The sequence below is a fragment of the Leopardus geoffroyi genome, chromosome C2 (assembly GCF_018350155.1).
Source record: "Leopardus geoffroyi isolate Oge1 chromosome C2, O.geoffroyi_Oge1_pat1.0, whole genome shotgun sequence".
NCBI lineage: Eukaryota > Metazoa > Chordata > Mammalia > Carnivora > Felidae > Leopardus > Leopardus geoffroyi.
In genome coordinates, this window is record NC_059333.1 from 122336009 (window position 1) to 122356473 (window position 20465).

At 43.9% G+C, this 20465-nt stretch overlaps 1 protein-coding gene across 12 annotated transcripts in view; it reads right to left on the reverse strand.

Annotated features, from left to right (window-relative positions):
• Positions 1-20465, reverse strand: part of ZBTB38 (zinc finger and BTB domain containing 38) — a 172493-nt gene that overhangs the window by 71019 nt on the left and 81009 nt on the right. For 8 of the 12 annotated variants that reach the window (XR_006718691.1, XR_006718689.1, XR_006718690.1 and 5 more), the window contains one exon: positions 6942-7040. The exons of 2 other annotated variants lie outside the window; for them this stretch is intronic. Coding sequence is in view for 1 of the 10 variants with exons in the window: in XM_045503456.1 (XP_045359412.1) it covers positions 8586-8630 (45 nt within the window). In the remaining 9 variants the exon portion in view is untranslated. Of the gene's footprint in view, positions 1-6941; positions 7041-7903; positions 8224-8585; positions 8901-20465 lie in introns of those variants that run through there. 2 more of the 12 variants (XM_045503463.1, XM_045503456.1) reach the window with 2 other exon arrangements.

A 20465-nucleotide genomic window follows, 5' to 3' on the forward strand; every position in this document is an offset into this window, starting at 1 on the left:
ACTCTTGATCTCAGCTCAGGGTCATGAGTTCAAGCCTTGTGTTGGGCTTCACACTGGGCATAAAAACTACTTAAAAAAAAAAAAAAGGAAACCACCTTCTGCCTCTCCCAGTTTAAAAAGAAAATTTCTCGACTACTTTAACTGACAAGAGTCCACTGGTCAACAGGATGGAAGTTTTGCGTCATGGTGTCCTACTGTGTACTAGAAGCCCAACAGGCATTATGGTCCGCTCTCCAACAGAACAGGTTCAGCCTCTCTTTACGCTTTGCTTGCTCATTGCCATCTTCTGCTCTCCTTATAACCTGCCTTAAGACAGGACTCACCTGTTTCTGCAGAGAACATACTGGACTGGGCACTGGTCACTGGGTTCTGTTCCCAGCTTGCTACTAGCTGTGTGATCTTGAGTTAAGTCCTAGCACTTCCCTGGACTCCTATTTCTTTATCTAGAATGTGAGGAGGTTGGGCTATTTCATTTCTGAGGTTCTTTCTAGCGAAGAAATTTGAAAACCATGATTCCCTACCTCCTATTTTATCATCTCTTGATTGATTCCTAGCCAGGCTCTGTCTTTTTGTAAGAATCTTAATTTTCTCCCAAACAATCTCCCACCCTTAAATTCATACACTTGCCTCAAAAGTGTAGAGGGTAAAAGCAGAACCCAAACTCTGGCTGGTACTAGTCTGTCTATGAGGACAGTCAGATGGAACTCTGAAATCAGGATCCCTGGAAGACCTTAAACACGGAGTTAACTCTTGCCTCCCCTTTCCACCCGCTTGTCCCAGCACCTCTGTTCTTCTGCTGGAGAGGGAACAGAATTACTGCATCTTAGAGCTAGAAGGAACCTCAATAATCACTGAGCCAAACCTTCTATGGTTACAGATGTGGAAACCAAGCCAGCAAAGCTCTACAACTTCCCTTCCCAAGGTGGCTCAGTGGGTCACGGGGACAAGTCCTAGGCCTCCTGGTTGGTCTGGTCTCTCATGCCATGGTGTTTTTTGTCTCCCCCAACCTCCCAATGCAGGGCTCTGGGCTCCTTCCCTCTCCCCACCTTAGGCCTCAGAGGATAATCAACAAACACTTGCTGAGCACCTCTGGGCAATCCCCCTAGGAACCGTTCTAAACGTTCAACTGGCACAGTGACTCTGGGAACATTCAGCCCTGCACAGGAACAGTAACAGCTATAAAAAGACACAAATTGATGGTCTTATCAGTGTAGAAATCCACTGGTGTTTTCACTTTAAAAAGAAAGCTTGCAGCAGCACATGGATAGTAGATAAGGATAGGTGAGGGAGACAGGGGTGAGGGAGACAGGGGTGAGGGAGCCAAGGGTGAGGGAGACAGGGGTGAGGGAGACAAGGGTGAGGGAGACAAGGGTGAGGGAGACAGGGGTGAGGGAGACAGGGGTGAGGGAGACAAGGGTGAGGGAGACAAGGGTGAGGGAGACAGGGGTGAGGGAGACAGGGAGGTGCCACAAGTGTGGGGTCCTAATCTGACACCTGGCACATAGGTAATATTTATTGAACAATTTCAAGTTTGCATGTTAGCTTTGCTCCACTTGCTTCTTGTAAAAAATTCTGAGGTTACAATAATATCAAGGACAAGGGTCTCTAAGTCTTCGAGCTAATATCAGAAACACAGATCTATTTCATACTCTCTGTATATGGCTGGGGAAACAACAGGGGGTTCCCTACCCCTGAGAGAGGCTGGACTTTGGAATCAGACCTCAGGGTGTGAAAATCTCATCAGCTTCCCTACTGAGCTTCTTTGCCCCAATTTCCATCATGCCAGGTTATTCTGAGGTTCTAATACAATGGCTAAAATACTGCACATAAGGTATAGAATTCACTTCATGAAAACTGCTCTGTCTTCTCCCCTTGGGCACGATGAGAACAGACAGAGAAACTCTAGGAAGGCTCCAGGCCACTGGCATCCTCCAAAAGAAGCAAACCATCAACAGAATGCCAACAGCATTATAAAAGGATAATTTTAATAAACATATTCCAGTTATCTGATTTTTAAATTATGTGCAAGGAGCACAAAGAACAACTCAATATGAACAAATCGAATATGTTTTATATTCTCTATACATAGCTTAAACATCGATAAACATATGTCTCGATCCTTTCTTGTGAATAAGCAAAGAAAACCAGGACTAGGAGGAAATATAGGATCAGTTATTTTTTCATAGATTAAGTGACGTTGGGATAGACGAGCGATGTGAACTAGCCTAAAAATTATATGATTCCAAGATGCGGACAGGCAGAGAAATGTAATCAAATGGCAGAGATGTTTATCAACCATAGAAAAATACATTAAGATACATCTTACTGCCACCACTAAATATGTTATTTATTTGCCACCACACTTAAAGTTACATTGCTTTTGCAAGCTCTGGGCACAGGGACAGGGTGTCACCACTGACTCCATAGGAAGAGAAGCTGACTCGGAGGCATGTCACCCCGTACTGCTGTGGATGTGCTGTGCTGCAGACAGAGACAGTGGGGTGCAAATGCTAGCATCCCTTGACTATCTGGCACTCATTTGTTTTTATCTTATTACAAATACAATCCATAAACATTAATGATACAAATATAAAACACTGGAAAATAGACATATCTCTGATAGAAAATGGATTTGAAACCGGTATATCAAGTCTCAGGTCTCTCCCTTCATCTGCTTCCTAGAAACTGGCATTTGTTAATCCTCATCTTGCACTGCCTGTTTAAAATGAAGATCTCTGTGGGGCACCTGGGTGGCTCATTCGGTTAAGCGTCCAACTTCAGCTTATGTCATGATCTCACGGTTAGTGAGTTCGAGCCCTGCATCGGGTTCTGGGCTGACAGCTCAGAGCCTGGAGCCTGCTTCGGATTCTGTGTCTCCCTCTCTCTCTGCCCCTCCCCTGCTCACGTTCTTCTTTTTCTCTCTTGCTCTCTCTCAAAAATAAATAATAAACGTTAAAAAAATAAATAAAAATAAAATGAAGATTCCTAGACCCTCCCCTAAATCTAAATAATCAGAATCTCTGAGTCAGGGGCCTGGGAACCCACATTTTAATTCCCCAGGTGGAATTGTATCCATTAAGTTGCTAGTCACTTGAATTATCACAGGATGGATTAGCTATAGTGGGAGGAATGCTCTTTCTGTGATAAAATCAACACATTAAAATGAGTCATAAGGATAAGGCTTTATGTATAGATGCATATTACACAGACATTTACATACCTATACAAGGCTGTAAGAAGAAAGGAATCAACACTTATTAACTGCCTGCTATGGTACGATCCTGACCAAATTATATATTACTCAATCTTCAAATAATCTTATTTGAGTTATAGATGGAAAAAGTTAGGCTTCGAGACATAACTTTTCTGAAGTCACAAGCCTGGAAAATGGCCCGGTGAGGTTGTGAAACTAGATTTATCTGACCCCAGTCTTCTCATTCCATTGTATTAAGCTCATATGCCCATGAAAACACACACACATACACACATACATACTCTTTCTCGCTCTTTGTCTCTCATACACATACATCATACAATACCCTTTTAGTAAAAGGCAAAAGAATTAAATTACTTTTAGAAAACCTCTTGTATCAACAGAAATGGGAGTTTTTGAAGAATTTATTCTGTCGACGGTTATTCTTTGGTCTGCCTGCTCACAACAGAATAAAGTGTATGACTACTATCAAAACCAAATTTAACACTGGAATTTTAGTAATCAGAAGTGTGTTTTGGGCCTTGCTGGGGTCAAATTTAATAGTGATTCTTGATTTGTGCAAGCTACCAACTCTTAGAAATGAAACCATTTAATATTCATTCTGCAAGTCATATCATCTCACAAAGGAGATCACAAACATGATCTAGCCCTTGTCAATCCAGTGGCCATCCTGAGGCCAGCCCCCACCCCCCAGCATCTGGTACTTCCGTTCTCCCTCCACCGGGAACCCCCTTCTGCTGGCTGCTGGAGTCCTGCTCTCTTGCCAGACTCATCCTCTAGGTCCTCCCTTCATCCTTCTTTTTCTCAACCTTTGCCTCCCTATATTCTCTCTCTAGAAAATCTCTCCTCCCACCTTTTCTTGTATCTTAATGACTCCCAAGCTAGCCCAGGCCCTCCTCTGAAGCACAAAGGCCCTATCTGTCAGGGGGATGTGACCGCCTCAAACTCAGCCCCTCTCAAATGCAGCCCCTTCCCACCTCTGAAGTTTCCTCGTGGGCAGCACTGCCTAGGAAATCTCAGGGGCGGCTCTAGCTATTCGTTCTCTACTGCCAGATTATGTCAATTCTCTCCTTTGCATCTGTCCCTTTCCCATTTCACTGCTATCGCCCATTTTAGGTCTTCCCCTCTCCTGCTCTCACCTTTCCTTGGTGGACTGTGGAAGCTTTCTCACTGGTCTTCAAGGCTCCGGTTTCTGCCCTGCCTTTCCTCCTGATTGATCTCCCCATGAGCTACCCACGAGAGCATGCCCCTGATGCATAGCTGTTCAAATATATTCAGTAACTCCTACTGGCTAATACATTCGTATTTCCCAGTCTGACATTCAAGACTGTACTGTTTGGCACTGAATGTTCTCAGTTTTATTTCCCACCGGATGGATGCCTCTATAGGCCAGTTCTAACTCAGCTTGATTCACTACCTTTCCCTGAACATGCTCCATGATCTCTTCTCCCTGTCTCTTTGATGGAAATTCCGCTTCCTTCAAGGACTTGCTTAAATGCCTGTTCTCAAGAAAGAATCCCTTGACTCCTAGGAGAAAAAGAGACCTCTTCCTTTTCAAATTACCAAACTGTATATTTTGGCATTTACCACACAGTTATTTCTGCATATTTTACTTCCTCACCTACATCACAGGGCCTGAGAGGGAAGGGATCAGATCTGTTGAATCTGTTTTCTCTAGCACGGTGACGTACTCATGTGAGCACTCAATAAATATTTGCTGCGTAACATTTATAGAACTCCTAAAAGTTTACAAAGCACATTCACATTCAACATCTCATTTGCTCTATTTGGAGTTAAGTTTATTACAAGGAGCAGTCAAGACTTACAACTGATTTCTGTTGCTTGATGCGATTACTGGAGCTATCTCTAACTCTACTCTGTAAATTAAAGTAGCTCTTACATTGCTTTACTTTTGAACACTCATAGTCCTGGGTAGCCTTCAAAGCTAAAGAGGGGAGGGGTGCCTGGGTGGCTCGGTCGGTTAAGCGTCCGACTTCGGCTCAGGTCATGATCTCACGGTCCCTGAGTTCGAGCCCCGCGTCGGGCTCTGTGCTGACCGCTCAGAGCCTGGAGCCTGGAGCCTGTTTCAGATTCTGTGTCTCCCTCTCTCTCTGTCCCTCCCCTGTTCATGCTCTGTCTCTCTCTGTCTCAAAAATAAATAAACATTAAAAAAAAAAATTTTAAAAAAAAAGCTAAAGAGGGGAGAATTTCAAGTCAAAGAAAGCCCCCTTGCCAAACTGCTTTCCTCTATGTCTACTGGTTAAGTGCACAGATAAAAGACTTCTACAAGCAGGTGACAGTAATGCCAGAATCAAAATTTTAAAGAGAAGAAATTCCTTTCTTAAGATTTCAAGATTTTTAAAAAGACCTACATATCCTTTAGGAGTCAATCTCGAACATTCTTGGAGCTGATATTCCAGCATGTTAACAATAACAAATCTCCAACAGTTGGACAAATAATTCCTTGCTAAAAGACTGAACATGACTAATATCATGATTTTAAAAATATAGTAGTATGTTTGGTCTTGAATAGCCACGTGCCTTGTGGGAGCTCAAGAAACATTTGTTGAATGAACAAATCAATGAATTAATCTGGAGAAGACCTTACTATCGTTTATAAGTTGAAAGTATACGTTTATTTATTTTTATTCTTTAAGTAGGCTTCATGCATTGAGCAGAGCCCAGTGCGGGGCTTGAACTCATGACTGTGAGGTCAAGACCTGAGCTGAGATCACGAGTCAGATGCTCAACTGGCTGAGCCACCCAGATGCCCCTAAAGTGTAAGTTTTAATAGTTGGATGGAAGTTTATGTTAAATTTGAAAAAAATGAAAAACTGCATTAAGAGGCAAGAACTGTGATATGTCAGCTACTCAGGTTTCTTCCTATCACAGATCCCACTATGACTGCTGGAGAAGCAGGGGTGAACATCAGGTACTGACCATCTGACTACCTCTTTGGAGTTTAGGTTGCAAGCTCCTCATGGGCAAGCACTTTGCCTTGAACTCTGTGGTCCTAGCAGCGTGTTCTGCATTCAGAAATGTACACCACAAATGTAGCATGAGATACGAAGCCCTCCGTGACCTGTCTGCATTTTCACACTTTGACCTTCACACCTGTTCTTTTTTACCTTGTAGGGGTATTGTGAGGAGTAAGTAAGAAAAAAAAGAGAGAGAGAGAGAGAGAGAGAGAGAGAGCACTCTGCTGGGTTGTCGGTTCTTGCCAACACACGCTGCAAGTGTCCTGGAGGTGGGCGCTTCACATCTGTGCTCTCAGTGCCTAGCGTGGTGCTCACCCTGCAGCCTGGAGCTGGCCGCATGACCGAGCAGCTGAGATCCAAGGTGCAGTCCTGCCTCTGCTCCAGCCCACTGGGTCACCCTGAAGAGTCATTTAAACTCTCTGGGCCGCAATGATGTCTGCGGGCCCTTCCGGTCTGGAGAAGCTAGAGATCTACGAAGAGATTTACAGAAACTCCCACAACAGTCACTGGCAGAACTGGAACAAGACACCAGTCGTCCTGAAGCCTCGTTTCACTTAGTTCCCCCTGCATCACAGGGGCCTCACGCGTCATGTCTCCTGAATAACAGTTCACTGAAGTGTCGTCATTTTGCAATCCCCAAATCTACTGGATCGCTGGCACAAATCATATGCCCCTTGGGAGGCCTTCAGTCCCTCAGAAAAACTGTTTCTTATTTCATACACACTAAGGAGAGATGCAAATTCAGTTACCTCAGTCAGAACACACCAGCACTAACAGTTTCTTGTGCTTTGGAAGAAATCACTTGGAAATTCTTGGTTCTGAGTCCTCCATCTCCTCCACATCAAGACCTAAAAAAAAAAAAAAAAAAAAAAAAAAAAAAAAAAAAGGAAAGAAAGAAAGAAAAGAAAAGAAAAGAAAAGAAAAGAAAAGAAAAGAAAAAGAAAAAGTACAACGTCCCATGACTGGCTGCCAGGATTTGATGTTTCAACAACAGTAATTATCATTAGCATGTGTATTGAGCACCTACTATAAGTTAAGCACCGAGCAAAATGACTGCCATATATGACCTCATAAAGTCTTCATAATACCCCTTGATGTAGGAGACATCCCCCATTTTACGGCTACACAAAAAGAAGCTCCGAGAGGTCACAGAATCTATTCAAGGTCACACAGGTAGTTTATGTTAGACCTGAGACGTAAACCCAGGTTCATTTGATTCCAAAGCCTGGGTTATTAACCTGTAAATAAGGGTTTTAAAAACTTTTGACAGTGACTCACCGTTTTAAAAAATTATATTATATAAACAAACCCCAAAGTCTCAAAACAACACTTAGTATACGCATTGCACTCTGATATTTTCCGTCCCATTCTTTTCCATATTGGATTATGTGTTTTATATCTTTAAAAAAATTCCTGCGGTAACGCACTAAACTGATTCCACAATCTTCTAATGGGTCCCTACTCTTGTTGGAAAAACACTACACTTACATATAGTACTTCACCAGAAGTTTCTCTGAAACAACGGACTAAATCCTCCTATGTTTCTTTTTAACCATGCCAACCTGACTGGAGGAGCTGAGCTTCGTAATTAGGAGAAAAGTCTTTAACCTCTAAAATATGTATAAGACACCATAACATATATCATTTATAATGGATCCTTAAAAGGAATATTCAATTAGGGCCAAAGTCCAGAATGCAATTAGTCACTTACCTACAGAAGAGGACTTATAGAGTGGAATCGCGGACAGACTGAAATCTCGGGTGATTTATTATATACTCTGCAAAGAAGCAGCTTACCGCGGGCGGTTGTGTTGTACCAATAGAACAGACCTAACTACTTGCAGAAGTAAGAGGCTGAGATTGCAAACCCCTGGGGGCAGGGCCCTGCCTTTGCACGTCCCATTCAATTTCAGGGGCTTGGTGCTGAACCAAGAAAATCATCAGATTCCCGTTCGGTCAGGACTGGGGTCCCAGTTGCAGGCCGGGGGAGGGGAGCTGCGACTGTCAGCGCAGTTCCTGAGCCTGCTGGACCTGAGCCCATAACGTCCCCGGCCCTTGGGTGCGCATTTCTCCCCCCCCCCCCCCCCCCCCAGCACAGCCGCGCAGTTGGGCCACTAGATGCGGCGCCACCTGCCCCGCTCTGCAGTTGACCCCCTTCCCTCGCTGGGGCGCAGGCCCCCGGGTCCGGGCACCTGCGGACGCTCGGTCTCTGCAGCTGCTCGGTTTTCCAGCGTTTGCAGAGCTCACGGCTCTGCGTCACCCTCTGCCAGCCAGGTTTCGGGGCTCCCTCCTGGGCAGAGGAGGGGTCAGGCCGGCCGCGCCCGGGGCCCCGCGTCCGCAGGCCGCACCTCGCCCACCCAGCCACGCACACAGACCCTGCGAGTGGCACTTACAGGGCTCAACTGCTCCGGCGCGAGCGCGTTTCCCTGGGGGTCCATGGCTCTTCCGGACCCGCGAGTCCGGCCGCTGCGCCACACAGCACCGCCCAGAAAATGGACGCCGGCGGCTCGGCTCTGCCGGCCCGGCCCGCCCCCGGCGCGGGGTAGCGGACGCGACCTGGCTGGAAGAGGTCGGCCCGACCCTCAGCCCGCGGGCCGGGGCGCCCGGAGAACCGCCGCACGGAGGACGAGGCCTCGGGAGGGTGGCGGCAGGACAGGGGAGCGGCGGACGCACGACGGCCCCGCGAGGCCCAGACCCTACCTGGTGCGACGGCGGGGTGGGGGCTGGGGGTGGGGAACTACGACGGCCCCAGACTCCACCAGGGAGGCAGCGGCCTCCACCTCCTTCCCAAGGGAGAACACAGCTAGGAACCCGGCCCAAGGACAACCCCGTTAAGGGGGCCAAGGGCCACTGAGCCTATCAGAACAAGGCCTGGGGCCGCAGAAGGGCCCCTGGGTTCCAGGTCGAGGTCCCAGACGGCATCCAAACCCTGCACGTTGCAGAGAGGCAGGATTCGGAGAAAGTCGAGCGCAGTTTTATTGTAATCAAATTCTCAGAAAGAGGGTGTCACCTGTGCTTTCCCATGGCTGTCAGGAGAGGCCTAGATAGATTTTTCCCAACGTGGTGTAAAAAAGCATTTCACGGAAAAGAGCCAGTCCTCTTCCTCGAATAAAGGGCACCGACTGTCTGCTAGGATCTTTCTTCCAAGATTCGGGGACTGCTCCTGAGAAAGTATTTACCGAGGCCTGCCACAAGCTTGCCTTGTGGAGCTATCAGCCTGGATGGAGAAGTAATGCGCAGGTTTTGTTGGCTTGATTTTGTAACAAAATTCATCCACGTTCCCCGCGCTTTGGTAGTATGAGTCTTACTTTAAATTTTTCTCTAGCAAAGATTTACTGCAAGGTTACAAGTTAAAAGGATCAAAAGCCTGTTATGTGGGACCAAGGAATTTAACAAAAATCCCCTACCCCTGGACAAGCAGAGCAAGACTAACTCCATTTTGTGCTACACCCACCATCTCATGTATAACCCCCACATGACCTACTTATTGCTTAAGACACTCCCCCACCCTAGTCAAGCCGCTGAGCACACCCTTACTGGAAACCGGCTCATATAGGAATGCGGAACCCCTAACCGTCAAAGAATGTAAACCCTGCCTTTTACCCGCCAAACTTGCGCGCCAATTCTTAAACCCGCCTTTTCCCCGCCAAACTTGCGTGCCAATTCTGACCAGAGTGATAGGCTAGTTCAAACAGTTACTATAGGGTAAATTGTAATTCAATTGGCCACCTGAGTGTGGACTGACATGACTATGCAACTTTCTGTGTGTGTTACAATCTCATTGGCCACCGGCCCCTATAAAAGTGCTACGCCTCTTAACCTAGGGGCCCAAGTCCCTGCTCTGCTTTGTCGGTATCCTTGGGCCCAAGCTCCAGCTTGCAAATAAACCCTCATGCGTTTCTATCTGTATCGGCTCCTTGGTGGTCTCTCGGATTCGAAATCGGGGGCATTACAGTTATCCTGTTTTCGGCTTGGAATACAGTGTTTGCAGTTCTGCATCTCCATTCCTGCCTATATTTGAAGAACCGGATCATGGTGAAGAATAAAGGAGATTGCAATATTAAATACACAGCCAGCATAACATTTTATGTAATCAAGGAAAAATATATTGACTTCAAGTCAAGTTAAAGACTCGTGTAATTTAAAAATAAAGGCAGGGTTTTGAAGGTGGGCAGTTTGGGCAACATGCACACACATGTACATGAGCAGTTCCCGACCTTCCCAAAGCCAAGTACCCTCTAGCCTTTCTCTGTAGGCCACATGTTTAGAAAGATCTATTCCACTAAATTGCGTTTATTAACTAATGATTCATCTTCCCACTTGAAAAAACAACAACCCTGCAATGTTTTTGTGTAAGTAACCACCGATTAGAGCTTCTACAAAACCTGAGCCAATCCACTGTTAATGGTGGATTCCAACCTAAAGAAACTTGTGGTCTGATTGCAAGTTTACGTGTTTCCATTGAGGCTTTTGGAAACTGAAAATCATTTGGCGACCACCCCCCCCTCCAAGAAAATTGAGGCATGTTAATTAAGAACCACGGGTTGGAAAGTGCCAGTGTGAGCCATGACTGTCTGTGCTTTCTTAAGATTGGGAGATGGGGGGCGCCTGGGTGGCGCAGTCGGTTGAGCGTCCGACTTCAGCCAGGTCACGATCTCGCGGTCTGTGAGTTCGAGCCCCGCGGCAGGCTCTGGGCTGATGGCTCAGAGCCTGGAGCCTGTTTCCGATTCTGTGTCTCCCTCTCTCTCTGCCCCTCCCCCGTTCATGCTCTGTCTCTCTCTGTCCCAAAAATAAAATAAACGTTGAAAAAAAAAAAAAATTAAAAAAAAAAAAAAGATTGGGAGATGGGAAGTGGTAGAGCAAGGCAATTTGGCTTTTGGATTCTGCCTGCCCGGGTGTGAAGCCCACCTTTGTCACTTAGAAAGCCACTCACTGTGTGGCTTTTAGGCAAATTACTTAACCTCCCTGAGCCTCAGCTTCCTCATCCATAAAATGAGGCTACTTTTAAGATTACACTTACCTAATAGGGCTTTTAAATAATTAAATGGGATAATACCTGTGAAGTATCTACAATACTGTTGGGCGCACAGTAAGCGCTTTTTAAGTGTAAACTGTTGTGGATGCTAGTGCTGGAAGGGCAATTATTTCAGAGCTCTACGTTCCTACCATCCAAGCAGTAAGAATCATAGCTACATATGTACAGCAACCTTCACACCCTAGAAATTTTCCATGGGCAAGCTGCCAGGGTCACATGGCGAGTGACATAAAGGCATTTAAACACAGGTCTGACTCCACAGTCCACTTTCTGTTCTGCTAACATGTTCCAGGTGGTACCTTGATCAGACACTGTCAACAGCTTGTTAAGGGTGAAATCGGCTCTGGCTTTCCTAAGAGGCTTAGCAAGTGAATGGCTCCTTACATCCACTTGGGAATTCACAAACAGTGGCATTTCTCTCTCATTAGAGCCAAATGTTTCTCCAGAAGCAAGGAGATTTCCCCAAATTGTTATTAATAACTAAAATATCATGGCAACAGTTTTGAACACCACAGCCGAAAACTTACATAATCAGCCTGTCCTTCAAAATTTTCCACCCTTCCTCATAACCAGTCTCAGATTCTCTCTCTTAATCATTCTTTTGAGTAAGGGGAACTATCTGGAAATTTCCAGGAACATCCCAACTTGTTATGATTTTATTCTTTTCTCTAAAGCTTTTATTCTTTTCTCTAAGTTCTCTTCCCCAAACAACTAAACGTGATTTGTTTTTCTATATCTTTATACTTTTCAGTTCAATACATTTGCAAATCCGAAAAAAAAAAAAAATTCTAAGACTTTCAAGATCCTCTCCTCTTAAATATCTACCAGTTCTTCAACATCTCCAAACCATGGCTGCCGGTCCTTTTCCAGTGGCTTTTTCTAGGAGGCTTTCCTCGTTTTCTACCTCATTTCCTTTAATCACCACATGATTTCTGCTATGCTACAACTACATGCTTGCATTTTCTGATTTAGGACTGTTGACCAATGTAACATTTACTGCCCCCTTCTCTCTCTCTCTCTCTCTCTCTCTCTTTCTTTCTCCCTTTTTTAAGGTTTCAATATTATCATAATGTATAAAAAGACTCAAGTTTGTCTCTTTTTAAACCCATTTCCTTCCTTAGTTTCCCCCCATGGGTTAGGAATCTATAACTCATTCTTTTTCCCATATTTGCAGCACTTTGTTAATCTGCTGTTTTACGTTTCTTCTCTCTTTCCCGAATCCTGGCACTCACCAAATTTCTATCACTTGGCCTCCCTTTATGTAGCTACTTATCTTTTTCCTTTAAGCATCTTAAAAAGTCCGTGTCTGAATCGTCTTCTCTAATCTCTACCACATTCCTAAAAAGGCCTCTTGTGATGGTGCCTTGAGAAGTCTACCAAAGCCCCTGAAGAGGCAGTGTTTAGAACAGGGGCTCTAAGGCTCCTGGGAGCCAGGCAGAAGTAATAGGACCTGGGGCCTGCAGAATAATTCATATCCCGCCTAAGTGGGAAATAAGCGTGGTTACTACCCAGCCCCAGATCAATTGTTGCCACGTGGGAAGGCCAGATCTGCAGAATTTCCCAATGAAGCCAAAAATCAGGACTTTTATATGAAAACCTATGAAATGTTGACTACTTAAACAAACAAACAAACAAAGGAATCTGAATCTGATCAAGTCTCCAGCTGTAACTATCAATTTACAGGAAATTTCTGCAACAGAAGAACATGGAAAACAGCACCGACGAATGTAGTCATCAAATTTTAGACTGTAGACAACCCTACAGGTCAAATAGTATTTTTTCAACATTTTTTTTTTATAGCAATAGCAAGGATGAAAGAAAGCAGGAAGGAAATCAATAAATTAAATGGAATTTAAGGGAATATCAATTGTACTGTAAGGACCTTATTTGGAATTGTGCTTTGAATAAGTAAATTATTTTTTTTAATGACATAATTGGACAAATTAGGCCATATTAGGAGAAATGCTATGATATTTCATGTTATTAAAGAATTATTATTTGTTGGCAATGATAATGATACTGTGGTTATTTTTCTTAATAAGTCACATTTTTAAATGTATTCTTTTAGTAACTTAGCATTTTAAAAACTTTTTATTTATAAATATTTCAAAGTTATAGAACAATTTCAAGAACAGTACAAAAAACCTCCTATATACACTCTACTCATATCTTCCTACCTACCTACCTACCTAATTTTCTCCTGAACCATTTGTAAGTTGCAGACATTATTCTCTTTTGCCCATATATACTTCAGAATTTATTGGCTAAGCAAAAGGGCTTTCTCTGAGTATCCTTGTCTTTTAGAGAATCATACTAAAATACTTAGAGATAAAATGATGTGATGTCTGGGATTTGCTTCAAAATAATACAGGAGAGGATTACATAAAACGAGGTTTGCCAGCCACTGAGAATTGTAGAAGCTGGGTTTCATGTAGAACATGGGGTTTCATTAAGCTGGCCCTTCCATTAAGGTTCAAGATTTTCATAATAAAGTTTTAAAAGATATGTAAAGAAAGGCCTTAAAGTGACATGATATTAAGTGAATGCGAAGAAGATACAAAGTTGTCTACAAAATATTATCTCAAGTATTAAAAAAAATCACCATGCATAGATAAAAGATTGAAAGAATACATGCCAAAATGTCAACATTTCAAATTATTTCACAGTAGGTATATATTACTTTTATACTTAGAACTATATAAATACAATGAGAAGAATTTATGATTAGAAGCAATTAAAAAACTGGAAAATGGAAATATTGTAACTGGTTCAATTAAAATTGTTAACAAATAAAACACACGTGTGGACTGGACTGGCCAAAGGGCCCCCAATTTGCAGATTGTGACTTAGGAAACAGGGCCACAGACTATGATCTGTGGACCAAATTTGGCTCACTACCTTTTTTTGTATAGCCTGCAAACTGAGAATGTTTCTTACAATTTTAAATGATTGGGAAAAAATCTAAAGGAGACTAGTATTTAATGATCTGAAAATTACATGAAATTCAACACTGAAAGTGTGTCCACAAGTGAAGTTTTATCAGGACATAGCCACCATCATTCATTTCTATATCTAATGCAGGGCAGTGCATATTTTATTACTGTTATACTTAATATTATATATTATTAAATTTTGTCAAAAAAAAAAAAAAGCTTATAGAGGGGCGCCTGGGTGGCTCAGTTGATTAAGCATCCAACCTCGGCTCAGGTCATGATCTCACAGTTTGTGAGTTTGAGCCCCTCAACGGGCTCTGTGCTGACAGCTCAGAGCCTGGAGCCTGCTTCGGATTCTGTGTCTCATTCTCTCTCTGCCCCTCCCCCATCCACACTCTGTTTCTCTCTGTCTCCCCAAAATAAATAAACGTAAAAAATTTTTTTTAAAAAAGCTCATTTGCTTTCTCTGTTGTTATATAAATACCTATGTGGTATCGCCAATTGTGCCTCAATCCACAAAACCTAAAATATTTACTATCTGTGCTTTAGGACTGGGCTTCCCTGTGACCTAAAAGAAGTGTATTGTAGAAACTGCACTGGACCAGGAGTCAAGCATGGCCTCTTAACTCTCCAAGTGACCTGGAGAAGTCACAACGTCTCTGGGCCACAGTTCTCTCAGTGACAAAAAAAAAAAAAAAAGTGTGTCTAAGGTCCACACAGCAACTGAAGTCTGTGATTCACATTCCTGTAAGAGCTAAGCAAGAAGTACAGGGATGATGACCGCACTGAGTGGTGGCACACCAGCTGGTGTGGTCCTCCTACAGAGCAAGGGACTCCGTGAGAGTAACCACTGGCACTCAGATCAGGGTCTGGATAAACTGGTGAAGAACAAGGAAGGACAGGCTTGGGAGGGGAGGCTCCAAAAACAGAGCAGCATGCCTGTTATGAGCAATACGACTTCGGGAGAGAGTTCCTAATATCTGTAGCTTAAATCAGGTATTTTGGATCTATCTCTCATCTGGGCTTTGTAGAAGATCACAACGCAGTGAGAAGTCTGCTTATTTCATTTAAAATTCAATCCAGATCTAGCAGAGCAATGGGGGTGGGGGGGGGGCTCTCTGACATTCTCAGATGGAGAATAGAAGCCTTGGAATGGAGACTTCATAAAAATTCTGGGATAAATTACCCTTAAGGATGTCAGTCTGTAGGCTCTTTGTACTAACCAACATGGGACAATTAAGCCACAAGGGCAACATCACCATGGAAGCCAGACAGAACATCATGGTGCCAGTCCCTATACCGCAAGCCTGCAGCCTGCATTTTAGACTTCTTTTTCTAGTTGCACCCCCTCTCCGCTCTTTGGCCCTTGGACCCTGCACCCCCAGCTTCAGGGTAGGCAAAGCAGCATCTCCTTTTGTTTACCTGCGGCCTCCTGACTGCTCCCTTTGTCTCCTCCTATTTTCTCTGCCCCCACCAGTCCCTCTGCAGCCCTCTCTGTCTGCAGTCCCCTCTACCGCCCCATTTCGCCTCCTAAATGACCACCCCATTCTCTTCCACATCATTTCCGCAATAGCCTGCAGTTTCTAGAGAATCCTTCAGTGATGTAGCCCCTCTCTTTCCCTACTAAAGCTTCCCCTCTTCCCTTCCACAGCTCAAGAAACAAGAGAAAAGGGGGAAAAAATTACAAGGGCACTGCCCTTCTGGGATTTAACCACATTCTCAGCTGGTGGCTTTTGTTTTCTCGTCTCACTGGCTTGTAAGGCCCTCGGGGCAGGCACTCCGCACGTCATGCTCCGCGCTGGGGAAGATGGGCAGGACTGTTAGGCCTTAATTAGAGCAAGGCCTCAGTCAGGGTAGAACATTTTAGCAGGAAAAAGGAAAAAGGAATTTCAAAATATCCACTTGGCAGCAATGACCACAGGGGAAGGAAGAGGTTTATTGTTTTATATAAGGAAAATCACGAAAGCTCTCACAGCTTTTCATGAACACAGAAATAATATTTACACTGGCAATTTTAAAACAAAACAGAACCAGAAAACAAACTCCCTCTGCAGGCCAAGTGTAGTGAGTGTAGACCCAAGTGCTAGTCTTGAACCCTGAGCAGGAAGCTGCAGAAGCAAGGAAAGCATTAAGGGAAAGGATGCAAAACGAGTTACAAGATCAAAAGAACACCTTTCTGGTCAATGAGACATTGAGGCCATAGCAGAGCCACACCGAGATCACCTAACAGAGACATGAGCTTTGGCAACTGGTCTTTGATATACCTGTTACCCGTCAAGCCTTTTTGCAGGACAGACAGCAGGGAGACCCCCACTGTCAGACAGGGAAGGTAAAAAGGCAGAAGCATCTTGCCTGCATCACAAATTCAAATTTTTGCATTCAAGGGCCTCTCAACTTAACATCTGCTCATGAATGCAAAAGAGTGGCAGCCGTTGTTGAAGTCACCTGGCAAATGTAGGCAGACCAGCTTGGAGCAGGGCAGCCAGACATACGGTGGCTTATTAGGAGCCAAGACATCTTGGGAAGGTGATGAGGATGAGATATAGAGTCCCAGGAAGAAGCCCCCCTGCCATCAGCTGAAATGCCCCCAAACTGAAGGCTGGCCTCCAAGGTAACGGTATAAAAGGCCACTAAGAGAACAGCATGTCATTCATTTCTTTCTGGAACAGACAGGACACACAATTGTGCCTGTCCATACAATGTGCTAGCCTTGTGTAGGAACCTGGATGCAAGTTTCCTGGGATATTTCATGTCACATTCCATTCTGCCTGGGTTGGAGCGGTGTCTCTCACACAGTACATGCTCAACAAGTGATGCTCGAGGAAGTGAAGCCCACTCCCGCACTCGTGGGCAAGACTCCACCACAAAGGTTTAGAACAGACTTCAGGCAGTGGAAAGTTTCACGAGCCAGTCAAAACCAAACAAAGTGTAAGGAGTCAGCCAGGCCACCTCTAACTTGTGATAAGCAAAACCCACTAGGGACGCTCAGTCGGTTGAACGTCTGACTATTGATTTCCTGGTCTGGTCATGATCTCATTGTCATGAGTTCGAGCCCCGAGTCAGGCTTGCACTGACAGCGCAGAGCCTGCTTGGGATTCTGTCTCCCTCTCTCTTTGTCCCTCCCTGCTTGCTCTCTGTCTCTCTCTCAAAATAAATAAAAATAAAAACTTAAAAAAAAACCCACTATATTGTAAATCAATCTTAGAAGATGCCTCTGACACATTCTGAAGGCTTCATAGGGTCTTATGGTTTCTAACTTATGCAGCAAAGCTATCCCTTTGTTCTCAGAGCTTCATCAGCAGACCAACCTAAAAGGCATAAAAGAGTCGAGGTTCTTAAAAAGAATTTCTTTAGTATTACTTGCTCGAATAGAGAAACACCACGCCAAGGAGTGAGGTCCTTAGAAAGCCATTGTTGGGCAAAGTGACCTGTAGAACTGAAGTGTTTTAGGCACTAGAGCACAAAGACAATTTATTGGCGGTATGGGACTGATCCTTCCACCATGTGCTTTTGAAAAAGTGAAAGGAAACGACTGTCTCAATGTTTTGCCATGCATTTACTTTCCGGAGTTCTTACAAAAAACAAAGCTCTGAAAATCCTTTCTGCTGGGGATTTCTGGGGTGAGCGCTAAATCTATGCCAGCGTTTCATCACTACCACGGCACCTTGTTAGGTGGTTTCAGGTTGGGACTGGGTCACAGGTAGTGACTTCGCTGGCACTGCATCCTGGGAATTTGACTAAGACCAGCCACCTACCTACATAAGAGGAAGCTGACCTATGTAAGGCCGAACCTGCAAAGTCGTCAGACCTGGCTCTGTTAGAGCAGCAGCTCCACAAAGAAAGGAGTTTGCAGTCTGAGCATGAGCCTCCTCTGCCTCATAATGATGAGCCTCCTCTGCCTCATAATGGTACCCTTAGAACATCACCTGGCTGGGTCCATTTCAGCCTGCAGGCAGGTCTCAGCCTACATGCCACCTCTTCAGGAAGGCTTTTCCTGGCCAATCATTCGAAAGTGGCTCTCTTCCTCCCAAGATATCACTCTTGCTCTCTCTTTTTTTTTAAGTTTGTTTCTTTATTTTGAGAAAGAGAGAGAGAGAGAGAGAGAGAGAGAGAGAGGGAGAGAGTGTGTGTGTGTGTGTGTGTGTGTGTGTGTGTGTGTGTGTGTAAGCCGGGGAGGGGCAGAGAGAGAGGGAAAGAGAGAATCCCAAGCAGGCTCCCTGCTGTCAGCACAGAGCCCAAAATGGGGCTCAATCCCATGAACTGTGAGATCGTGGCCTGAGCCAAAATCAAGAGTCAGACACTTAACCAACTGAGCCACCCAGGAGTCCTTCACTCTTGCTTTTTAAATTTCTATTTTTCTCCTTTGTGCTTGTTTACTTTAATTGTTTACATATTTATTTTTGAGCTCCCCACCCCCACCATTCCTCTCCATTGGAGGCAGGTCCATAAGAAGCAGGCCCTGATCTCTTGTTCATTACTATATTTCCAGCCTTTGGAAAATGCCTGGCTTGTAGTAGGTGCTCAATAAATTTGTCGAATGTTTCATTACCAACAAAGCTGTTAAGAACAGCATTTCCCCTGGAAGGGAGCTGTTAGAATGAACGACATGGTTGTAGGAACTCAAAGGCTTCAGCAGGATTTAGTATTAAAGATATAAGTGCTAGATCTTTTTTTTTGATCCTCTTTCCCCTACCAACCAGCTCTAAAACAGGGTCTGGCTACCAGTCTTTTAACGGGGGGATCCACAGAACTGGTTGAGGTAGATCAAGCTCACTCTAGTAGCAAGAGATGCAACCGTGGTCGTCTCACTGAGTTAATGCTTGGAAAAACATTTCCTATTCTCCAAAGAAAAAGAGTAGAGAACTGGAGACTATAAATCATTCAGGTAGAAAACCACAGATTTGCTCATTTTGTTTTGGTGAGAACAAAGGCAGTTGTTTGCACATTCTTCTTGTCGCACCTGCTCTGGCCTGCCCGGTATAAACACCTTAGCCAAAAGTGTAAATGGGTTAAGCATAGCCTTTTAGGCAATGAGAGTGCGTAAATGCCATCTCTGCAATCATCGGGAAGTGTTTTTGGCTAGACTAGGAGATCCAATAATAATTGTAAATGGGTAAGTTTAGAAAAGCTTTGTGCCTTGTAAATATTTCTGTGAAATATGAAGGCAAAGCATTAAGGCGAAACACAACAAAGTAATAAATAATAATTATTCTTCCATTCGCTGGTCTATTTATTAGAATGACAATGGTACAATATACTTCCCAACAGTCTTACTTGGCTTTCAACCTCCTTGAAATGTGTTTAAAATTCTTTTCGGCAAGACCAAGAGCACCATAAATGAATAATGCCACAAAAAATCATTAGGTATGAAAATCTACAAGATGACGCAACCATGCTTGAGTTAACAATAAAAGGACCAACATTTTATAAAGAAGAAATACACTGTTGAATCTATCAGGCATTCATTTTTATGGTAAAACAATTCCATTGCATCCATCTAACCTTGAGATTAAGATTCAAATAGGTTCAAAATGATTAATTTGTACCGGCCTATCAAAATGGAAGACGTTGTAGTTGTAATCTTTCTGAATAGCAATAGTGTTTTAATTACAAATGCCTGGCTCATTATTTGCTCGAGAGCGAATGACAATTAGCTTGATTCTACTGCAACTGTTAATGCTCCTGGTACTAAAATAAATAGGCAATACTGAATCAGGTGTCCTACATTTCCCTTCATTTTATGATCTTCTGATTGATGCTATATTCAAAATGTACTTAGTCATTTTAAGTCACAGGCAAGAAGGAAAATGGCTCCCGAACAGCCAAAAAAAAAAAAAAAAAAAAAAAAAGGTATTGCAGGAAGGATATTTCATGGCAAGCCCAAAGAACGAAATCACTATGAGGTGAATCATGTTCTAATATCATTGAGCCAGAGAAAGACTCCAAGCAAAATATTCAAGTTGGCCTCAAAACAACACAACAACAACAGCAGCAACAAACCTTTAGCCCATTAGAGGTTTGGTTTTACAGACAGTGCTTTGGAATATCGGGCAAACTGCTAGAATAAAGCAGCTATTTACACAGAGGGTTCTGAGTCTCAATGTTCTTCACATTGGAGTAAACCTCAGAGAGGTTTCAGGTTTGCCAGTATCTTCCTATTAATACATCTATAAAGACGTTTCCACAAAGGCTCGATGTGCACTTATCATTGGGGGGGTGGGCTTGGGTCTCAGTCCCTCTCTACCCAGAGCTCTGAGGTTACCGATGGAGGGATCGGGGAAAACAAGGGCATAAGCATTTTCTGA